Source organism: Pipistrellus hanaki (genome assembly GCF_964339955.1).
Source record: "Pipistrellus hanaki genome assembly, chromosome: 1".
Classification (NCBI taxonomy): domain Eukaryota; kingdom Metazoa; phylum Chordata; class Mammalia; order Chiroptera; family Vespertilionidae; genus Pipistrellus; species Pipistrellus hanaki.
The window spans coordinates 44,571,144-44,593,562 of record NC_140503.1 but is presented as its reverse complement, the minus strand read 5'-3'; the positions used below and the strand labels follow the sequence as shown (position 1 = coordinate 44,593,562).

At 48.6% G+C, this 22,419-nt stretch overlaps 1 protein-coding gene across 2 annotated transcripts in view; it reads right to left on the bottom strand.

Annotated features, from left to right (window-relative positions):
* Positions 1-22,419, bottom strand: part of CA12 (carbonic anhydrase 12) — a 55,158-nt gene that overhangs the window by 18,129 nt on the left and 14,610 nt on the right. For both annotated transcript variants that reach the window (XM_084889318.1, XM_084889319.1), the window contains 2 exons: positions 2,548-2,727; positions 1,599-1,741 (listed from right to left, as the gene is read on the bottom strand). In XM_084889318.1, the coding sequence (XP_084745444.1) occupies positions 1,599-1,741; positions 2,548-2,727 (323 nt within the window). The remainder of the gene's footprint in view (positions 1-1,598; positions 1,742-2,547; positions 2,728-22,419) is intronic.

The window sequence follows — 22,419 nt, the reverse complement described above, 5'->3', positions numbered from 1 at the left end:
CTATGACCCTTGAGCTTGTGGACACTGTGTTCAGACTAAATAGAGAGAAGGTGAAGACTAATACAAACAGAAGGGAAGCCCCTGCTGAGAGGATGGAGTTGTCTTACACACACTCCATCCAGAAGAACCTCCAACTCCCAAGGACCCTCCATAGAGAATCTGCCACTTTAGGGTTAACCTGGTGCATTTTAAAAAATAGATATTTTATTGATTTTCTTTAAAGGAAGGAAGAGAGAAAGAGAGTTAGAAACATTGATGAAAAAGAAACATCGATCAGCTGCCTCCTGCACACCTCCCACCAGGGATGTTCCCGTAACCAAGGTACATGCCCTTGACAGGAATCAACCCAGGACCCTTTAGTCCACAGGCCGACGCTCTATCCACTGAGCCAAACCAGTCAGGGCAACCTGGTGCATTTTCTGTTATTGACATCTATGGTCCATCTTCACCAGGCTCTTGGCCTGATGATGTGGCTTAATAGCAGAAAATACAATAACTAGAAGTATTTTTAAATGTCCAAGCCCTCCCGCCTACACCCTAACTCCTCTGTTCCCCATGGGAAAGTAGGAGCCTCCACCCGGCAATTAGCCTGGAAGAACTCAGTTGTGGGGGTTCAGAGAGGGGCCTGGCCTGGAATATGTGCGCCTCCAGCAGTGCCTTCCGACGGGGCCAGAATTACAGTCTTTCCACATTCGCAGCTCAACCTGTCATTAGCCTGAGGCATTAAGCAGCTCAGCAATTAAGAACAGAGAGCGGTTATGTCAGTGTTTACTGTGGGCTCCGCTGGCTGATCAGTTGAATTTACCTCCTCGTATTGCCCTGTAAACATCCAGAACACACCCCACGTTCAGGTCCGTGGGAGCTCTGATGTAAAGCAACTCTCCCCTCTCCCACCATCACACGCGCCGCGCCTCCTCCTGTCTTCCTTTGGCATTTTGGGTTAGTGCTTCAGGACTACGTAACACAAGGCTCTGTTGACACCCCAAGCTGTCCTTGGTGAGTCTCTGGTTGCCATGACACCCTGCACGTTACGATGCCAGCCATCCCTTGGTTTGTGGCCAAGTGAAAGAGTAGCCCTGGACTTGGGTCCCAAGTTCCAAGCACAACCCCTGTTCAGGGAAAGGAAAGATGGGACGGGACAGACCTGTGCCCACAACGTGGCATGTGGAGAAGACTGAGAAGTTGGGGAAGCCGTTAGCCCCGTGTAATTCAGCAGGGGGTGCATCAGCTAGACAAGCTGGTGGGATATGTGCCAACCGAAGAGCGATGTCTAGAAAACGGGCATATGTGTCCCGCTGTGCCCGCTGGGAGCACTGCCTTCTGAGCAGCATGGCTCAGTAAACGATATAGAGACAAACTCAGCCTGTTTAGGAGAGAAAGGGGACTGGACACCACAGAGGAGCTGCAGGGTGGCCGGAGGAGTGCTCACAGGGCTGGGTGTGGCTGTGGAGAGCATGAAGGCAGAGCCCCACACCCCCACCCCATCACTGATCTTACAGTCTCCACCCATGCTCTGGTCTTCCTGCACACCAGCCCAGGGGAAGAATGCCAGATCACCCACCGTGGGCAGCTCCTGCCAGCCCAGCCACCCCACTCACCTCGGCAGCAAAGTGCTTCCCACCAACAGTGTGCTCGGAGCCGTGGGGGTCGTTCTGGTCCCCCCAGTGCAGGTGCAGCTGCGTGGCGCTGTAGCGGGATGGCAGCCCCTGGATGTGCATGCCCGGGGGCAGCGTCAGCTGCACTGTGGGGAGGGGAGAGGGGACTTTCAGAGTCAGGTAGACAGCACCTGCTCGGGTCCCCTACAGGGGCAGGTGGATGCAACAAGGTGGAGACCCGAGAAACACAGCCTGTGTGTCAGGAGCCTCTTTCCCTGAGAACATCCCTGTTTGACTGAAGCAATCCCAGCGGCAGCAGCACCTTCCTGGTTCCCCTTGGGAAATGGAAAATGATGGCGGAACACTGATACCAGACCAACGGGTGGATGCTTGTTCACATGTCCATGCATCGCACACCTGACCGTGAAGATAGAACCTTTAATGAACGCCTGCCAAGCTGTAGAATTCTATCACAGCAACATTAATAATTGCCATTTATGGAGCATCTACTGGATAACAGATCCCAACAATATACTTTCTCATCTTCATAATACCCCCCTCCTCATATGCCCATTTTCCAGGTGAAAGCTCAAGCCAGAATTCAGATCCAGGCTTGTCTGACTCCAAAGCCTGGGTGCAGGCCTGCAATGAACTGTGTGGCTCCTTGAGTCCATGATGCCCGAGAATTCACTGCCACGCCACAGCCAATGGCCAAAGGGGCCCGGACCTGTCCCCTTTCCCACCCCAAACCATGTGCTTCTTCTGACAGGTGCTGCCCTGGCAGAAGGGGCTGAGCCCAGGACCCCCAGCACCCCTGGAGGGAGTGGTCTGAGCCCCTCGCCCACCTCCACCCCCGTGCCTCAGTGGAGCCCCCTCCCCAGCAGATGGACGAGGACAGGCAGGCAGCTGAGGGAAGCTAGACACCTGCGGATCTCTGGAGTCTCTCCCTCACCTGAGTGGCCATTGTTGGTCAGGGTTAATTGCTCGTTGGCAGACACGTTATAGCCCTGGAACTCGAGGGGCCCCAGGCTGGCATCGTACTGAAGGATGTCACTGTGCAGGTCGATTGGGGACTGCATCAGGCCCCCACAGGACGGGTAGTTCTTGGGCCAGCTCGTCTCCCCAGCAGGACCTGGAAGGAGAGATTCAAGCCCAAGGTTTAATCTGGTTTCCACTAACAACTTTTTTCTAACCTTGTAATTCTGCGTTCAATAGAATTACACCTTTTATCTTCTTACTCCCCAGAGGTCTATTCTCCGAGGCCCAGAGAGCTCAGCCTACAGAACAGGTGCAGCCACTGCCCAGACCAGTGCTGGTAGTGATGTGGGGAAAGGACTAGAGCAGCAGACAGGGACGTGGGCCCACCAGCTCTGCTTTTCTCTGTGGATTGTTCCTATTTTGATTCAGCACATCCTCTCCACATGAAGATCTGCTGACTTTCACCGTCTACCTGTTGTGAACAGGGCTCACTCTGGGCCTTGGGGCTGCCAGGTTGCACACCAGCTGGAGCCCCTGCTGGCCCAAGCTTGCATTCTAGTGGGAAGAATTAATGAGTCTGCTGGGACGCCCAGGTGGGAAAAATGGGTGTGGGGTGACTGCAGCGCCAGGTAGTCTTTGAGGCTAATGGATTTACAGGCATAATCTTTCTGAGAGGAAACCCTTGAGGACATTGGCACTTGATACCCACATCCAGGGTAAATATAGAACCCAACCAGATAGGGATACTTTTCAAACAGTAATTCAGGCCTGGAATCGCAGAGCAAAGTGCAAGGTTTACACTGAGAAAAAGTATGACAGTATTACAAACTAATTATTACAACCTCATTGACAAACTATCAGTGAGGAGGTAGACTTAAAATAAATCCTCCAGGTCACAGGCCCCCTGATGACTACCAGGTGATAGTCCTTCCTGGAAATGAAAATGAATAATCCCATCCTAAGGTCAGATAAACCTTCTCACTCCCACAAGGAAAAGTCTTTAAAGAATGTAAATGCTATGTTTAAAAGATTATCTCCATGGCAATCAAACAGATTTCAGGCTGAGGTTTCTCCAGAAGAGCAAATAATTGGCATGTCATGGCTTGTTAGAGTAGATGGTGGTGCCCTGTGGGCCCTCTCAGAGTTGGGAACCCAGCATTGCCTTTGGGGGTCTGTTCATCAGTGTTCAGCATGGAGAAGGGTGCTCACTAGAGCAGAGGAGGAAGGAGCACCACTTCTTCTGGGGACCCTTCCACAGACAACAGTGTGAGAGTGTGTCCTGGCCCTCAGCACCCCGTTCCCTGCACTGCCGTCTCTAACCAGGAGACCTCTTCTGAGAGTGGGAGAGTCAGAAGCAAAGCTCAGTGCCCACATTCATTTAAAATGCTGTGAGGAGTTGGTGCTAGGTCTGGACACACACGGTGGAACCCTTCTAAAACCTTCAACCTTTGCATGTACCTTTTCAGAAATGCTAGAGCTGGAACGGACGTCAGATCTCCAGTCCAACCTTTCACTGAACACATTTCCTTACCTGTACAGTCAGCCAGAGTTCCCACTGAACTATGCTGTTTTTGTAGCGAACGCCTCAAAGCCCTGGACTCAAGGCAACTCAACAGCACCAAGATGGTGGCTGGGGAGAGGCTGGAGGAACCAAAGCAATGGGCAGACTGGGGAAGACAGCGATTCAGCTGAGGGCAAAACCAAATTCTTCAGGGGCAGGAGAGAGCAGGGAGGAAGCAATCCTAAGGTGTCATCATGCAAACCCTAAGGGTCAGGAAGAGGTTCATGGAGTGGGACAGGCCCTTCAGAATAAGGCCTTTTCTCTGCTCACTACACCGCCTGGGCACACGGTCCAGGTGGCAGAAGCTGCCAGATGGGCATGAATGGAAATTCTCAGGAAGTAAAGAGGCCACAAAAGGACGGCTCCATGCACCAGTGACTCAAGGGAACCAGGTTAAAAGAAGGACTTTCTCTCCCTAGAGCAGAGGTTTCACGAAGAGAGCATTTTAGTGCTGACGGCCCCAGGAGCTCCTTAGACACCTCCTTTTCATCTCTGTGAACCCAGGTTGTGACAGGGACCACACACATGACAGGCATTTAGGAAACATTTTCCAAAGAATGAATAATCCCGGAGAACAGAGAGCTTGGGAAGAATTTTTCTCCTTTATTCTGTTCTAACTACTCTTCCTTGGACATTAGGATGAACGAGGTATTTGGAGACAGGAAAAGATCAAGGTTATAAAAGGCAGCAGTGGTGGCCAAACCTCCCAGGAAAGAGAAGCAGCTCTCTTGGACCAGGACAGTCGGAGAACCAGATTCCGGCACCAGCTGTCCCACCACTTCGGTGACCTCAAACCGGTGACATCCTTCCTAAGTCTCCTTTGCCCTGCATACAAATGGGAGGATTGGGCAGCATGTTCCAACATCCCTCTGGCTCTCAAGCTCTGGATTTATTAAGATTATTAGAACTAAGCGCCTTCATCCTCTGAATCAGGCGAGTTTGAATGAGTTGGAAAGGGTTCTCATGTCACAGCAGCTCCTGGGCATGTGACAAGGAACTAATTATGAGAATGAGGTTACAGGGCGCTGCTACTCAGGGCTGGCTGGAGAGTGGGCAGCATCTGCATCAGGAACCTGCCCACGGTCTTGGCTGCCGTTCACAGAGGGCACTCGTCCATGAGCGCCAGTCACTGGCGCTACTGCTATAGCTGCTGATGCTTTTTTATATATAAGGTATTTATTTAAACACACGTGCGCGCGCGTGCGCGCGCGTGCGCGCGCACACACACACACACACACACACACACACACACATACATATAATTGATTCAGAGAGGAAGGGAGAGGGAGAGAGAGAAAAACATCAATGATGAGAGAGAATCATTGATCACTGCCTCCTGCAGGCTCCACATTGGGGATCGAGCCTGCAATCCAGGGCATGTGCCCTGACCAAGAATTGAACTGTGACCTCCTGGTTCATAGCTCAACACTCAGCCATTGAACCAGGCCAGTGGGGCTACTGAAACTTCTTTATTTATCGTTGTTGTTGTTGTTGTTGTTGTTATTTTAACGGTCTAGCTTCTTACAGCTCTACAACTCTACCATGTCAGCAAGGCAAGAATTGCCCCATTTTATAGATGAAAATTAGATGAACCCGATTTGCCCAAAGTTAGACTTTGGCTGAGTTACCCTACCTGAGTCACAGGACAGACATGCCCTCTGTTTCAGCACTTTCCCAGGAAATTCTGCGCACCTGTCTCCTCCCTTCCTGTGCTCTTCTTGAAAACAAGAACCATGGCTCACTCATCCCACCTTGACTGCAATGCCTGACACAGAGCAGGCCCTAGCGTGCTCACTGCGGGGCATTCTCATGCTAATTGAGTGCTTGTTTGTCCCCCAGGGAAGCACACGCCTACATTAATCTCCTAGCGTCCCACTCCCAGATATAATTCCCCCCCGCCCAAGTTCAAAATTTGCCCTCCTAGCTTTCTAGTTAACATGCATGACAATTTGTTCTGTCTGGGACTTTCATTGAAAAAGAAACGTGGCCGCTGCTCTGTAGCTTGGGAGGTGGTCTAGCAAGTGTGGGTGTCATGGCGATTCCTGGGACCATCCCCCAGCTTGTGATGCCTGGAGTCCCCAACTCACACGACTGAGGATGTTGTCAAAGCAGCCTCCATCTTTGTGGCTTATGAGAAAGAGGTGCCATGTGGGTGGGCACAGGACAACTAGTATCAGGGTGTCGGTGGGAGGCTCCTTTCTGCCCCCAGGCTCTGCCTGGCAATGTGTGACCCACCTCCACAGTAGCACCGGCCTCTTCACTGGCAGTTGAAGCTCAGGCTGTAATTTTTCAACTCAGTCTCAGCTTTCACACTCATGCCTGTGTCTGCTGCCAGAAGACTTCCCTGGGGACCAACTCTTCCAAAAGAAGCATTTATTTCCAGCTACCTAAAAATGTGGCTTTTCTCTCAAGGGTTGGCTTTGCCTCTTCGATTGGTTGGATTCCTCCCATGATCAAGATAAAGGAGATCATGTGTATCTCCCAGTTTGTTTCCACATAAAAGCAAGGCATTATTTCTTCCCAGTTCATGACTTGAACTGCTTTAGGCAAAACAGAAGAGGACCGAATTTCTGTTTTGAAATGTAACAAGAGATTAGAATGGCACAGTTTGAAATGCCTCTTGTGATTTCTGATTGGAAATAATCAGGCCCAGGGTATAAGACTTGCATTACCTGAGGCCCAGAATTTTTTCATGGAAAATTTCATATTGTACAACAGTAGGGAGGAGAGCACACCCTAAGCTTTAACAACTAACAATGCATAGTCAATCTGGCTTCATCTATCCTATACCTACACTCCCCTGTTCTTGGATAATTCTGAAATGAATCCAAATATATGTCATTAATACATATTTCAGTATGTCTCTTCAAAACATAAGGACTCAAATATGACTCAAGGACTCAAATATGTCTCTCCAAAACATAAGGACTCAAAAATTCCTTAATGTTATCAAATCCAGACAAAATTTAAAAAAATTTATTTTTCTCAAAATTTGTAATGATTTATTTGTAAAATTCAGGATTCAAATAAGATCCACATATAGCAGCTAGTTGCTGTGTTATGACCTATATCTGAACCGAATGAAGCAATGCCTCATCAGAGAACAATTGGACCCACTCTTCCAAGACTCAAAATCTCAGAGCCAGGCTGACTCAGTCCATTCTTTGCCCTCATTTGATCCTGGAGTCAAGTTTCCATCACCACCACCACCTTCACAAGGTCTTGGAGTCAAGTTTCCATCACCACCACCACCTCCACTAAGTCCTGGAATCAAGTTTCCAACACCTCCACCACCTCCAGTGGGTCCTGGTGTCATGTTTCCATCACCACCACTACCTCCACCAGGTTCTGGAGTCAAGTTTCCATCACCACCACCACCTCCAGTGGGTCCTGGTGTCATGTTTCCATCACCACCACCACCTCCACCAGGTCTTGGAGTCAAGTTTCCATCACCTCTACCACCTCCACCAAGTCCTGGAGTCAGGTTTTCATCACCACCACCTCCCCCACCAAATTTTGGAGTCAGGTTTCCATCACCTCCACCAGCTCCACTAAGTCCTGGAGTCAAGCTTCCATCACCACCACCTCCTCCACCAGGTCTTGGAGTCCAGTTTTCATCATCACCACCACCTCCACCAGGTCCTGAAGTCAAGTTTCCATCACCTCCACCACCTCCACTAAGTCCTAGAGTCGTGTTTCCATCACCACCATCACCTCCACAAGGTCTTGGAGTCAAGTTTCCATCACCTCTACCACCTCCACCAAGTCCTGGAGTCAAGTTTTCATCATCACCACCACCTCCACCAGGTCCTGAAGTCAAGTTTCCATCACCTCCACCACCTCCACTAAGTCCTAGAGTTGTGTTTCCATCACCACCACCACCTCCACGAGGTCTTGAAGTCAAATTTCTATCATCACCTCCACCACCTCCACCAGGTCTTGGAGTCAAGTTTTCATCACCTTCACTACCTCCATTAAGTCCTGGAGTCAGATTTCCATCACCACCACCTCCTCCACCAGGATTTGGAGTCAGGTTTCCATCACCTCCACCAGCTCCACTAAGTCCTGGAGTCAAGTTTTCATCACCTTCACCACCTCCATCAGGTCCTGGAGTCAAGTTTTCATCACCTCTACCACCTCTACCCACTCTTGGAGTCAAGTTTTCATCACCACCACCACCTCCACCAAGTCCTAGTCAAGTTTCCATCACCTCCATACTCCAGGTTAGGCCCTCACCAGGTCACACTGCAATAGCTCCCTGCAGGGACCTTGCCTCAGTCTTTCCTGTGAGCTGCCAATTTCCTTTCTTATAACCTGTTTTAACCAGGTGCAGCCCCGCTTCTGTGGCCCTACTCCATCTCTCCACTCCCTTTCCTACAGCATGCCCTATCTTACCTCAATAAAATAAGGCAGAACCATAGCCGTCTGTCATTACCTAAAACCTGTCAGACAATCAAGACCTCCCCGGTTGGCCTCCATCCTCAGAACAAGCTGTGCTAACCAACCTTCCCAATTGTTCTTGGGCTAAAAATTTGAATGAAATGCTTTCTTCTTTCCTCTTCAGCTTTCCAAATCTTGTCCACTCCTCAAAGTCCAGCTCAAATTCTGCCAAAGCTACTCCAGTGCTTATCTCTACCCTGAGCACCTTAGCCAGCCTCCGTTGGTACAGTGACTGGAATTGTCATTTAACCTGTTTCACCCAGGACTGCCATCTCCGGGAGAGCATAAACCTGTTCCAGACTAGAACTCCAAGTCTGCAAGCTTCAAAGACCTTTTGAAGACTGGAACTTTTGTCACATCTCTCCCCAAGTCTGAGCACATAGTGGCACTTACCAATGCTCAATGAATTGATTTAAAGGATTTCTGAAGCTCATTTCAGAAATCTAGCCGTAAAGAGATGAGAGAAGCGCGTGGGTGCATACACGCATATGCAATATAGGAAGATGAAGGCAACAGTAAAACTTTGATGTTTTAATGGAGAGATTTGAGCATATTTCCACACAGAAGCAACGTAGAGAAGGGCATAGAGACGGAAGGTGGATCAGGAGAGAGAAGCTCATTAATGGAGTGTGGCTCTGAGCAGATAGTAGGGGCTAGATCCAGCCAGCAGAGGTAGAAATTAACTCTGGGCTGAAGGAGGCACTCAGCTAATGTTTGCAGAATGGATCAGACCAGAACACGGAAGCCTGCACGGAGAGGAAACCCTGAAAGTGAAAACCCATCAGAAATCCAGGAACTCAGCAGGCCTTGCAAAGGTGATTAGAAGGCAAGGAGGCCAGCAGGGGAGTGGGTTAATGATTGATGGACAAGGTCTTATGATTTTATTATAAACAAGCAGAAGCCAAGGAACCAAACTGGTGTTGAAGCTTTTCCCCCATTAATGCTACAAATGAGTCGGAGCAAGAACAATGAGCACAGGCTAGAGGGTCAGGGTCACTTATTACTGAGAAAGCTTCGAGCAGGACTGTCACTGCAGGCCCATCAGTCTTCCTGGGACTTTGTGTTACTGACCAATACAAATGGAAACATTTCCTAAAGGGGCTTTAATCCATACTTTATATCAACCTTTTTCTTATTTCAGTTTTTGTTTGGGTCAGCTGGAGAGTGAGGACAGGGACTGGGATTGGGTAAAGTCCTACCAAGCCACTCGTGGTATTATTTCCGGTTTAGCCATGGCAGTGGGGGCCAGTCTCATAGGCTGGAGGTGGGAAGATGTACACCACAAGCCCGGAGCTATCAGCTTAACTCTGAGAGTCCTTGGGAAGTCCTTCTCCACCTGGCAATATCTAGAGTCCGTTCCCCCCCTACTCCTCCCCGCAAAGTCCATCTGCAATATTGTTGGGGTGGAGGGAGAGGAGAGGTCCAGGGAGTGGGTAGAGAACAGGGGACTCGGTTCTTTCTGGAGGGAAGGCATTTTATATATATATATATATATATATATATATATATATATATATATTTGAGAGAGGGGAAAGAGATAGAAACATCAATGATGAGAGAGAATTATTGATGGGCTGCCTCCAGCACACCACCACACACTGGGGATCAACCTGGGCATGTGCTCTGACCAGGAATCGAACCTCAACCTCCTGGTCGATGTTCAACCACTGAGCCCCATCAGCCGGGCTGGAGGGAAGGCTTTTATGGGGAGGAGCATGGGGTTTGCAGGCTGCCAAAGGCAAATGGGTGGCAGCTGTTTGCTTCTGCTCCTCCATCCCTGCCACCTTCTTTGAGCGTGTCCATTGTGGAGACGCTCTGCTGCCCACCTCTCTCCTAGAGAGCCCTTTGCATCTTTCTTTCCTAGCAGCACTACATTTATCAAATCATATTTTATATCTTTCTACCCCAGTAGACCAGTGGCTCTCAAAGTGTAGTCCCGGGACAAGCACCATCACCATCAACATCACCCCTGGGGAACTTGTTTGAAATGCAGATTGTTGGTCCCCACCCCAGACCTGTGAATCAGGCATCTGCCATTGAACAAGCCCACGGGGTGATTCTGATGCTGGATGAAGGTTGAGAACCACTGCACGAGGCTCTCAGCTCATTCATTCTTGTATTCCTGACTCCTACACAGAGCCTGGCACACTGAAGGGTTCAATGAACGGTTTTTGAACAACAACAATGAACCAATAATAAGTTAGAGAGGTTTCTTCAGTGGTAACGGCCTAATCCCAAGAATGAAACCTAGTCTGGCCCTCGTCACCATATTCCCTTTGCTCTTCTCTGACTCGTTCACGAAGAAATCATGGTTGAGGTGGCAATGCTAAGTCCACAGGGAGCCAGACCTCCTGCTCTGTGCTCTTTAAAAAGACTACGGCCCTTTTGACTAAGTGGAGCACATGTGTCAAACACAAGACCCGCGGGCCAAATCCAGCCCACCAGGCCTTGCAATGTGGCCCGCATCGCGCTGTCATCACTGCACTCCGCTGTCAGTTTATGACATTGTCAGTTTATGACTGTTCAGTAAACCATTCGGCCCGCGATTTAGGCTGGATTTTAGATTTTGGCCCCTTCTCTGATTGAGTTCGACACCCCTAAAGTGGAGCATAACTTGCTTTTCTAAACCCATTTTTTTGGCTCTTGTCATTAATAAATTTTATTGTGGTAAAATATAAATAACAGTATTGACTATTTTAATTGTTTATAAGTGAATTCAATGGCATTAAGTACATTCATGCTGTTGTGCAACCAGCACCAATATCCACTTGCAGAACTTTTCCCATCATCCCAAACACATACTCCTGGTGGGAATATGTACTATAAAGTGGTACAACCACTGTGAAAAAGTTTGGCGGTTCCTTAAAAAGTTACAACGTACACTTATCACGAGATTCAGCAATTCTACTAGGCATAGACTCAAAGGAATTGAAAGCAGGGGACTCAAACAGATAGCAACTTATACATTAATATTCACAGCAGAATTACTCATCATAGCCAAAAGGTGGAAATTACCCATCAACATCTAAGTGCCATCAACATGTGAGTAGATAAACAAAATGTGGCATACACATACAATGGAATATTATTCAGCCATAAAAAGGCTCATCTCAGTTTAATGTACAAGTTCTTTTCTAAGAATCTAAGTCATTATATAGAGCAGTGTTTCCCAAACTTCTCTCATGATGAGAATCACCTGGTGGAGTTGTTAAAACACAGATTCCTGAATCCCAACTAAGAAGTGCTAAACTAGAATTTTTGGGAACATATAGGTAAAATTGTATACTTAACTAGTGCTCTAAGACAAATGTTATATACAGAGCACTAGTTAGGTATGCAATTTTACCGATATGTTCTCAAAAATTCTAGTTTAGCACTTCTTAGTTGGGATTCAGGAATCTGTGTTTTAACAACTCCACCAGGTGATTCTCATCATGAGAGAAGTTTGGGAAACACTGGTCTAGACTCTGAAGAGAGGTTGTCAAGCTTGTGTGTGCATCAGAGTCCCCTGGGTGGCTTGTTAAAACACTGATTGCTGGGCCCCACCCTCCGAGTGCCTGACCGAGCAGGTTTGGGCTGGAGCCCCAGAATCTGCATTTCTAACAGGTTCCCAGGGGCTGTTGCCGGTCTGTGGACCATACTTTTAGACCCCTGAGTCTAGAGCAGCATTTCTCAACCCTGGATGCACACTGGAATCTCTCAAAACTCCGAACTTTGCCCTGGGCCCAGACCCTGAGATCTGGTTTAATTGGTCCCAGGTGAAGCCCAAATACAGAGGCTTTATTTATTAAAGAGCTGCCAGGTGAGTCTCACGTGCAGCCCCAGTGAAAAGCCCTTCTCCGCAGGCGTGGCTTTGTGGGGGAAGCCAGGGTGCCGTACTCTCCGGTGTCAGGTAAGGTTGCTTTTTTAAAAGTAAAAAAAAAAAAAATTATAGTTGACCCTTGAATAACTTAGGGGCTAGGGGCATTGACACCTCCTGGGCTCCCCCGTGCAGTTGAAATCCTTGTATAACTTTTAACCCCCCTAGAACCTCATCGTCCCTCCGGTTCCTCAGGGACACCCCTCCCCCACACCAAAATCCCAGATGTTCACGCCCCTCATATAAAACGGCGTGGCACAGTGTGTTCTGCTGGCCGTCCACTTCCCTGGATTCCCAGCCGGGGGTGGAAAATACTGCTTTTGATCTGCAGTTGGTTGAATCTGTGAAGTCAGATTCAACCAACCGTATGTATTTTTTTAATATTTTATTTTATCCATAATCATTAACCCCTCTATGCCCTCATCCACTTCCACCCACCCCTCCCCCACCACCCGAAATCACCATACTGCTGTCCATGTCCATGAGTTCACTTTTTTCTTTTTTGCTCAATCCCTACACACACACACACACCAGAGCTGTCTGCCCTGATCTCTATGAGTCTGTCTCTATTTTGCTTGGTAATTCATTTTGCTCATTAAACTCCACATATGAGTGAAATCATATGGTCAACCCACCATATATTCAGCCCTATGTTTATTTACTGGAAAAAAAAAAAAACACTCACATATAAGAGGGCCTGTGCAGTTCAAACCCGTGTTGTTCAAGGGTCAACTGTAATTCATTTTTATTGTAGTAAAATTATGTACATTTTAATGGACAGATACATATATCTAAAGTAACCGTTAGTGGTATTCACAGGGTTGTGCAACCATCACCACTGTTTAGCTTGGAACATTTTCATCACCCAAAGGAAACCCCACAGCCATTAAGCAGTCGCTCTCCATTTCCCCTCCACCCCCAGCCCCTGGCAACTGCAAAGCAACTGCCTTCCTCTCTGAGGGTTTGCCTGCTCTGGATATGTCATTTAGAAGGAGTTATACAATTTGCATCTGGCTTCTTTCACATTGTTTCCAAGGTTCATCCAGGTGGTAGCATTTGTCGGTATTTCATTCCTTTCTATACCTGGGTCATATCCCATCGAATGGCTACTTGTTGCTTTTGTTGTAGTTTAAATATTTAACTCTGTACAACAGCTGTGGACTGAGATTGAGCACTGGTGTTCTCCTGTGTGGGTTTTAGAAACGAGTTGTGACTGGAGCTGGCAGAGAGGAAGACGGAGGGACTACATCCTCTTCCTGGAAATGGGAGTCCAGGGGTCACCGAGGGTGTTACTTGTAACAGGCTTCTGAATGAAAAGGGGAACTTCCAATAATTCTATATAATAAAGAGCTAATATGCTAATTAGGCCGAACAGCAAAACGACTGTCCGGACATCCTTCCCGACGACCGTCCAGACAAAGCCAGGGTGCAGGGGTGGCTGAGGCTAAGGGGCTGCGAGGGAAGCCCGGGTCCGGGTGCCGGAGGAAAGCCGGTGCTGGCAGCTGGGAGAAGAAAGGCCTACTCCCGCATGAATTTCGTGCATCGGGCCTCTATTAATAGAGGGCATATTCTGTACAAGAAAATGGAGTAATGTTCCCTGGCACTAAAGGAACTGGGTGGGAGAGCAAATACTGTGAGCAGAGCTGCCCCGTGACAGGCTCCTTCCTGGGCAGAGAGAGATTTGAAATCGTCACAGGTGCTTTTAGTCGCTGGCATAGCTGTCTACCCCATCCATCTCTGGGCCCTCCACCTTAGCATGGGGAGGGGGAGGGGTGGCTGTGTGTGCGCCGCTGTGACTGGCTTTGGCAGTCACACAGCACTCAGGGACGATCCTGGACAGCTAAGATGACCGTGGTCCTGAATAAAGTATTTAGCTGTGGACTTCTGCTAGGACCCCTTTCTTCACTCTGACTTCTCCTCTCCTTTTCCCAGCCATGCATCTTCCCATTCGAAGCTCACAGTCTGGGACTCTGACCTCCCAGCCTACATCCCTCGGCCATAGTACCTTCTCCATCCCACTCCCCACCTCATTTCTGAAACCTTTCCCAGTTTCTGGCGACATGGCTTTGTCAGTTGTTCTACCATTTCTTCTGCCCCTTCTGAGCTCTATGTAGCTCCCTGCCCCCTCATGTCAGCTGTCCCCGAGGTTTTGTCCTTGGCTCTTCTCCTCTCACATGCACTCACCTGGAACAATCCCTTCCCCCGCCTGCCCAGGTCTCCCCCTTCTCCCCGAGCTCTAGACCAGTTAGATGCCTACTGGATGCCCCCGTTGGGTGCTCTGTGGGTTTCTGAAATCAAACATGCTGGAGCAGAAGGCAGGTAGACAAACAAATAATTTTTAAAAATAACCAAACTTGCTTGGCTGGTGTGGCTCAATAGTTGATTGCCAACCTGTGAACCAGAAGGTCAAGGTTCAATTCCCTGTCAGGGCATAAGCTCGGGTTGGGGGCTCAATCTCCAGTGTGGGGCATGCAGGAGGCAGCTGACCAATGACTCCCATCATTGGTGTTTCTATTGCTCTCTCCTTCTCCCTTCCTCTCTAAAATCAATAAAAATGTATTTGAAAAAATTAGATGACCAAACTCACCATCTTTTCCCCGCTCACCCTCCTCCCTCCAAAATCTCCTCTACCTCTTCCAACATTCTCTGTGTCAGCTGATGGTACCCCCGCCACACCCAAAGCCTGGAATCCAATCAAGACCTCTTTTCCTCTCCTTGGGCCTTCACTTCCAGGCACAGAGACATGACAGTTTTACTCTTACAGGTATCTTTTCAAAAACACTTTTCATTTCAGAACATTTTAAATACACAGAACATTTAGAAGAATAGCACAATGAAGTCTCATTACTCTTCGCCTAGAATTACTAGTTGTTAACACTTTGCCACCCCTGCTGTGTTACCCTCTCTATATATACGTACATACACATGCTATACTGTCATTTTTTCTGAACCAGCTGAGAGAAAGTCATGCCCTGTCATACTTAAATACCTGAGTGTCTATTTCCTGAGAACAAGGACATTTTCTTACATAATCACAATATTTATCAAAATCAGGAAATTGAACAATACTGTCATAAACCATCAATGTTCAAATTTTTACACCCAGTATCAAAGGATCTCCCCCACAGATTACCTATTCTTTATAAAGCAGAAAATGGTGGTATTAAAGTGGAGAAAGTCAGACATCAAAATCATCACCAATAATGGGACAAGTGGCATCATTCCTCTTGAGGAAATGCATGGTGAAGGACACATCATGTCTGTGGGATTCATGCCAAAACCTACAACCTGAATCTCATGAGAGACCATTCGAGGAACCCAAGCTGAGGGACATTCTATATCTATAGGATACCTGGTCTGTATGCTTCAGAAATGTCAAGGGCATGGGAGATCCAAAGAGATACCCAAATAAATGCAAAAGGCTATCTGGATTGACTCCTGGGTCAGAAAAAAAAAGATAGAAAGAAGGAAAGAAAGAAAGAAAGAAAGAAAGAAAGAAAGAAAGAAAGAAAGAAAGAAAGAAAGAAAGAAAGAAAGAAAGGAAGGAAGAAAGAAAGGAAGGAAGAAAGGAAGAAAGAAAGAAAGAAAGAAAGAAAGAAAGAAAGAAAGAAAGAAAGAAAGAAAAGAAAAGAAAAAGAATGCTATCAAGGACCATTTAGACTTTAAAACACACACACACACATACATACACACACAAAAAACAAAACAAAACAAAAAAAACACACACCAAACTTGGCCTCCATCCGTCCTCCCCGCCACAGCCCTTGTTCAGACCCATGGCTCCATATCTACACCCCTCAAGAGTCATGTTTCTCCAGCTTACCTCACAGCCATCTGCTCTCCACACTAGCACACCAAATCCAGAGGTTTCATTACTGAGCATTCTTCAGATTAATCGCAAGGTCTGTAGTTGAGCTCCCAAGACCCCCATGATCCCACCCCCTCTCCACCTGTCAAACACTGGGTAGGGGATAGGGGTGGGGGGAGGGTCTAAGACCTTACCCAGACTAACCAGTGAGCCTGCCAGTTTCGTGGATGCTGGCAAAGACACAAGACCCCTGAGCCAGAGACAGAGGACAGTTTAATGTAGTAAATTCTCAATGTCATTGACATTGGGTTCTGCAACTTAAAGCAAAACAACATAGAACAAAATCAATGTTACTTGCTATAAACAAGAGTGAGGTTCAATCTTGCAGCACCTTCAATGTTATAACAGAACAACTTTGAACAAAATGAAGTTATTCGAGGGCCTGCTGGCCTCACAGCAGTGATAGAGTGACATCTGTGCGGGTTTCCCAGAGGGACGGAATGAGGGCCGGAGGACTGCACATGCTAACTCCTCTGCCTATGGCCAGCCGGCCAGGGGACTCAGAGTTTAGGAAACCCTAAGCTTTTAAAGGGGGCAATTAGCAAGCCTGCCCCACCTCCGATCCCAAGGGAGACATTATCTTTATTTAACTGGGTAGGAAACACAGCTGCTCTCCGCCCTGCCAGGAGACACACTCTCTCTATCTTATAAGACCATTTGCTACATACACATCCTTGGAAAGATAGTCTGTAACAGAAGCCGCCAGCGCCTCTGCTCACACAGGATGAAACGGGACACCCAGGGAGAACTGTCTGCCAACACTCCGCAAACACCCGGCTGCTGCCGCCCTGATTCTCTAACGGTGCCCTCTGCTCTCTCTCGCCAGCTTTTTGGACTTCTGTTGCCCGACTTCCCATCCCTATAACGCACACACAGGAACACACACACTCTCCTTGCCCGATAGCTACCTTTGCCCCCACATTGAGACTGTTTGTCTCCCGTGTCCCTAGAACCAGTGCGCATTAGCATAGCACTTAATTTGCTCCATTGTGATTTCTCATTTATACGCCTGCTAGCCCCTCAGCCATCAACCCACTGAAGGCAAGTGCTGTGTTGTCTTGTTGATCCCCACTGGCCAGCCCACAAAGGACTGGTCGACAGAATAAGTGAATCCGTTAATAAGCTGGTATGTATAAGCTCTCCAGCAGTTTCTTCCTGTCACTTGGGATGGATGTAAAAACTGATGCACCTGGGGAACTGGCCTGGAGTCGGGGGCAGGGCAGGCTGGGTTCCTAAGCATTTCCGGCATCCTGGGGGAGGGACCAGAAGTTGTCCTTGGAGAGGTGCTACCCGTGTGCAGGAAGGAGCCCTTGGATCAGCCTCCTCAGTTACGCAGACAGAAGGAGGCAACTGCCCGGGGATTCTGCAAAAGCACAGCCCCGAATGCGGGTGCTGCGGGCTGAGGTGCTGGGCGTTTCGTTTAGCCCTCCAGTGGTGCAAACTGGGGCATCTTTCACAGGTCTGCGCCCTTACAGGGAGTGTTGTCTTTCTGACTAAGGATTTCATTGTCCTGGACAAGAAGGCTGTAGCCCCCATGATACTTCAGAGTAAGCCGGTGGTTCTCCAGGGGAGCGATTTTGTCCCTCGGGACATTTGGCACTGTCTGCAGACATTTTTTTTTTTTGCTACTGGCATCTGATGGGCAAGTGGTGAGGGATGCTGCTAGACATCCTACTATGCCCAGGACAGTCCCTCACAACAAAGAATTATCCTGCCAGAATGCCAATAGTGTATACGTAGGCTGAGAAGCCCGGGTCTAGATTATTGTGACTGCATCATCTGGACCACAAGGAAGGCCGGGCCAGATCACACGTTGGGGAGGAGGTTCTTTTTAAAGGACTCGTGCCCTGTCTGTCAATCATCCCGGGACAGGCCGAGGCCTGGCCTCAGGGAAGAAGAAACACCATCATAAGGACTCCAGGCAGCAGAGCAAGGCTGGTGCCTACAGCATGGCGGCAGGGGACCCCCGGGAAAAGGGATGGCATTGCCCTCGGGGAGTACTGATGACACAGGGATCTGTTCTGGTTTTCCTTTTAGGCTGTAATTGCCTTCTGTCATTCCAGGACCTCCATCCAATCCAAGGCCTGATAAGTTTGCCAGGCTTTTCTAACTCACCATTTAATGAGCACTTACTATGTGCCATGCATCCAGAGGTGAGCTAGCATTTCTGCAAAAGGCCAGCTAGTAAAGATCTTAGGCTTGGGGGGCTGTACACGCTGTGGCCACCACCCAGCTCTGCTTGTTGTAACGCAAAAGCTGCCACAGAGAATATGCGAACAGATGAGCACAGCTGTGTTTAAAGAAAACTTTATTTATAAAAACAGATAGTAGACTGGATTTTGCCCATGGGCCATAGTTTGCCCACTCCCATTCTATATTCTTAACAAGTAGTCATCAATTTAATCTGCATTTCAACCAAAATACTCCCTCATTTTCCCTTATGTAGAGAAAACTTGACTTTTTAAGGTGACCAGACATCCCGCTTTTGGCAGGACAGTTCTGATTTTTAACAATTTGTCCCGCGTCCCATGGCGTTTTTAAAAAGTCCCAATTTTTGGAACAATTCTTTTAAATCTTTTGGACTTTTTTTTTAATATATTTTATTGATTTTTTTACAGAGAGGAAGGGAGAGAACTAGAGAGCTAGAAACGTTGATGAGAGAGAAACATCGACCAGTTGCCTCTTGCACACCCCCTACCAGGGATGTGCCCGCAACCAAGCTACATGCCTTTATCGGAATCGAACCCGGGACCTTTCAGTCCCCAAACCGACGCTCTACCACTGAGCCAAACCGGTTTCGGCTCTTTTGGACTTTTTTTAAAACGCCACGGGACGTGGGACAAATTGTTAAAAATCGGGACTGTCCCACCAAAAGCAGGACGTTTGGTCACCTTTTGATGGTTCTTCTCATGCCTGTAGACAAGTGTTTCCCAAGCTTTTGACATATGTGTACCCCTTCTATAATTTTCATAACGCTGAGTACCCCTCGTACTCATGAGAACGTAGAATTAGGCGCAGCTAAGCACGGTGCAGTGCATATCCCCACCAAACTCCGGTGCAACGCGTACCCCCACCAAACTCTTCCCGTACCCCTGGGGGTACACATACCACACTTTGGGAAACACTGCTGTAGTAAACCGTCATCCAGGCCGTCGCCTTGCCAGAGAGGCATGAAGTGCAGTGGGAAGGTCAGGCAGTACTGTGGGAAGGTTGTGAGAAGCAGTGGGAAGGGGGCTCTGCAGCCCTCTCACCAAGCTGCCCCTCACAGCACTGCCACCTACTAGCCGTGTGACCTGGAACACAGCTCTGAGGTGCCCTGAGCTTCACTCACAACAATGCAAGTGGCAGCACACACACCCCCCCCCCCCCCGGGCTGGCATGAGGAGGAAATGTGGTCGCAGGAGGTCAGCGTCCAGATGGGACAGACTCCCACGCCATGCCAGTCCCAGGCCTTTCTGAACTGAACAGCTTCCACTCTTCTTTTTTAGAGAGAACTCGCTCCAGGCTTTTAGAACAAGTTCCCCGTCCACCTCACAGGCGCCCTGTGTCTCCCTTTACTTTTAATGAGAAATGCACGGTGCGGTGGCCTTTTGTTTCCTCCTGGCCTCCCCTCTGAAACCCTCCCATCCCAGATCCAGTGCCACCTTCTCCCCGGAGCTCTCTCACACTCCCAGAGCCAAAAATAGAAGAATAAGACATTCTTTCCTCACCCACCCACGCCGAGTGTCCCCCCAGCCAGCCTCTGCAGCCAGGCTCCGTCTTGCCGTGTGCTGTGCGTACGTGCTATTTGCTCACCGCATGCTACCTCCTGCCCTGCAGCCCAGCCCACACTCTGATCCGCTTTTCTGGCACGCTTCTCCACGTAAGTGTCCCCGACTCCCCATCCTCCCTTCTAACACGGGTCCTTCCCGTTTGAATCACCCCTCTCCCCCCTCAGCTGCCCATCCTCTTCCCGAGAATCTGGAAGGGTCCTGATTCAGGATCGTCCCCACAGGAATCCGACCTCTCTCCCAGCTGTGCAGTGACAGTAACGAACAGTGGATTCTTCCCCCCACCCCCCTTTTTTTTCTCTCTCTCGTAGCAACCACACTGGTCTTTGATCCACATTCTCACAGATGTGTCACGAGGAACCATATCAAATATTTGTGTCAAGAGGTATTAAGTCCATTGTGTTTTCTTTCACCACTAAGCCTCTTATCCTGCTGTGGGGAAGAAAAGCAAGTTTTGGCATAATTTATTTCTGGCAAATTATATTATTTACTTTAAAAAAAAATTCACTGCAACCCTGGCCTGGTGGCTCTGTTTGGTCCTGTACACCAGAAGGCTTTGGGTTTGATTCCTGATCAGGGCATATACCTAGGCTGCAGGTTTGATCCCTGATTGGAGCACATACTGGAGGCAACCAGTCAATATTTCTCTCTCTCTCTCTCTCTCTCTCTCTCTCTCTCTCTCTCTCTCTCTCTCTCTCTTTCTCCTTCTCTCTCACTCTTTCTCCCTCCTTCTCTTTCTCTCTCTCTGATTAATAAAAATACATCCTCAGGTGAGGATTTACAAAAATTGCTGCATTCTTCAGTGGCTTTTGGACAGCCTGGTGACTGAGGTGTAGGGCACACAGCGACTGGCATAGCACAAGCATTCGCCAAAGGACCAGGAAAGCGCGTGAGACGGGAGCCAGGGGACAGTTCTGGTCCCGGCTCGGCTCCTTGTGCTCTCTTTAGGCCGACTACCTCAGTGGTAAGTGGGGATGGGGCTTGGCCACATCAGCACTGCCCCCACACACACACACACACACCCGGGGCCCCACCTAGGCAATGGTGTCAGTCTTACTGATACTTCGGAATACTTCGTGTGAAGCCCAACAGAGCCAGGCACTCATCCTCAGCCAGGCTGCACTGGCCAATCACACCGTTCGGTTGAATTATACCAACAGTTCTGATCCCCATTGCCCCTCCCTTTGTTCAGGTTTCTATCCCCTTCTCCACACCCCTCTGGTCTCCCTTCCTCCGGTGTTTCACACTCATCCACTCCCCACCTGCAGCCAGGATGATCCTTCTAAAGTGCTATTCTGATCACCTCACTTTTCTACTTGGGATGCTCCCGCCATCCTCCTGCTGCCCCCAGAGTGAGGTCCCAACTCCTCAGCTTCATGAGCTCCTCCCACTCTGCCCCTTCCAGCCTCCCAGCCCCTTCCCTCCTCAGTGAGGTCCTTGTTAGTCCCAGAATGTGCCAGTCTAGGTGACCTTTGCCCTCGTGCCCTTTCATCTCTTCCCGTTTGCCTTGCTAGCGCACATTGTCCTCCAGTTTGGAGGACTCAGCTTGGACATCACCTCCAGCAGGAAGCCTTCTTTAGTTCTTTCCCAAAAGCATGAGGTGAGGTCTCTCCGGTGCTTCATCTCTCTGTATCATAAAGGCCTGTCTAATGTATATTCTCTCACCAGATTCTCAGGCCCCTAACAATAGGCACCGTACCTTATTATTCATCATTCCTTCAGATCTGTCCAACACTTGGCATTTTAGTATTTACTCAATAAATAACTGTGGAATGAATGTGAGCCAGTTATCTTGGGATTAATTTGTACATGAAGTTGTTAAAACAAATCTTTTAAACAATGGCACCCATGAAGGAGATGGCAGAATAAAAGAGGGATAAAAATGTAGGGTGCCACTTCTGGAAGAAAAAAAAAAATCCTGAAATCTATTTGTCAGAACATTTTGGCTCAGGATCAGGAAAAATACCTGTAGACTAAAAGGGCACCAGAAGGGAGAGCCTTTAGATTTGCAGGTCCTAGGAGAAGAGACAGTTACTCAAGTTGGAGCCACCAATTTGCCTCTGGGCTCCTGAGCTTCCTGGTGGCCAAAGCCAAAAGGGACAACAGTTCTTTGCCTGACTGCCTCAGACCTGCTACAAAACCTCTTTGTTCTGCAACCTTCAGAGTCACCTCGTCTCCATTCTCCATGTCGCACACACTTCTCAGAAGACAGGGCACAGAGGAGGGATCACCTTCTGAAGGCACCGGGCGCCATTTGCCTATGTCAGTGGCGGGCAAACTCATTAGTCAACAGAACTAAATATCCCCAGTACAACAATTGAAATTTCTTTTGAGAGCCAAATTTTTTA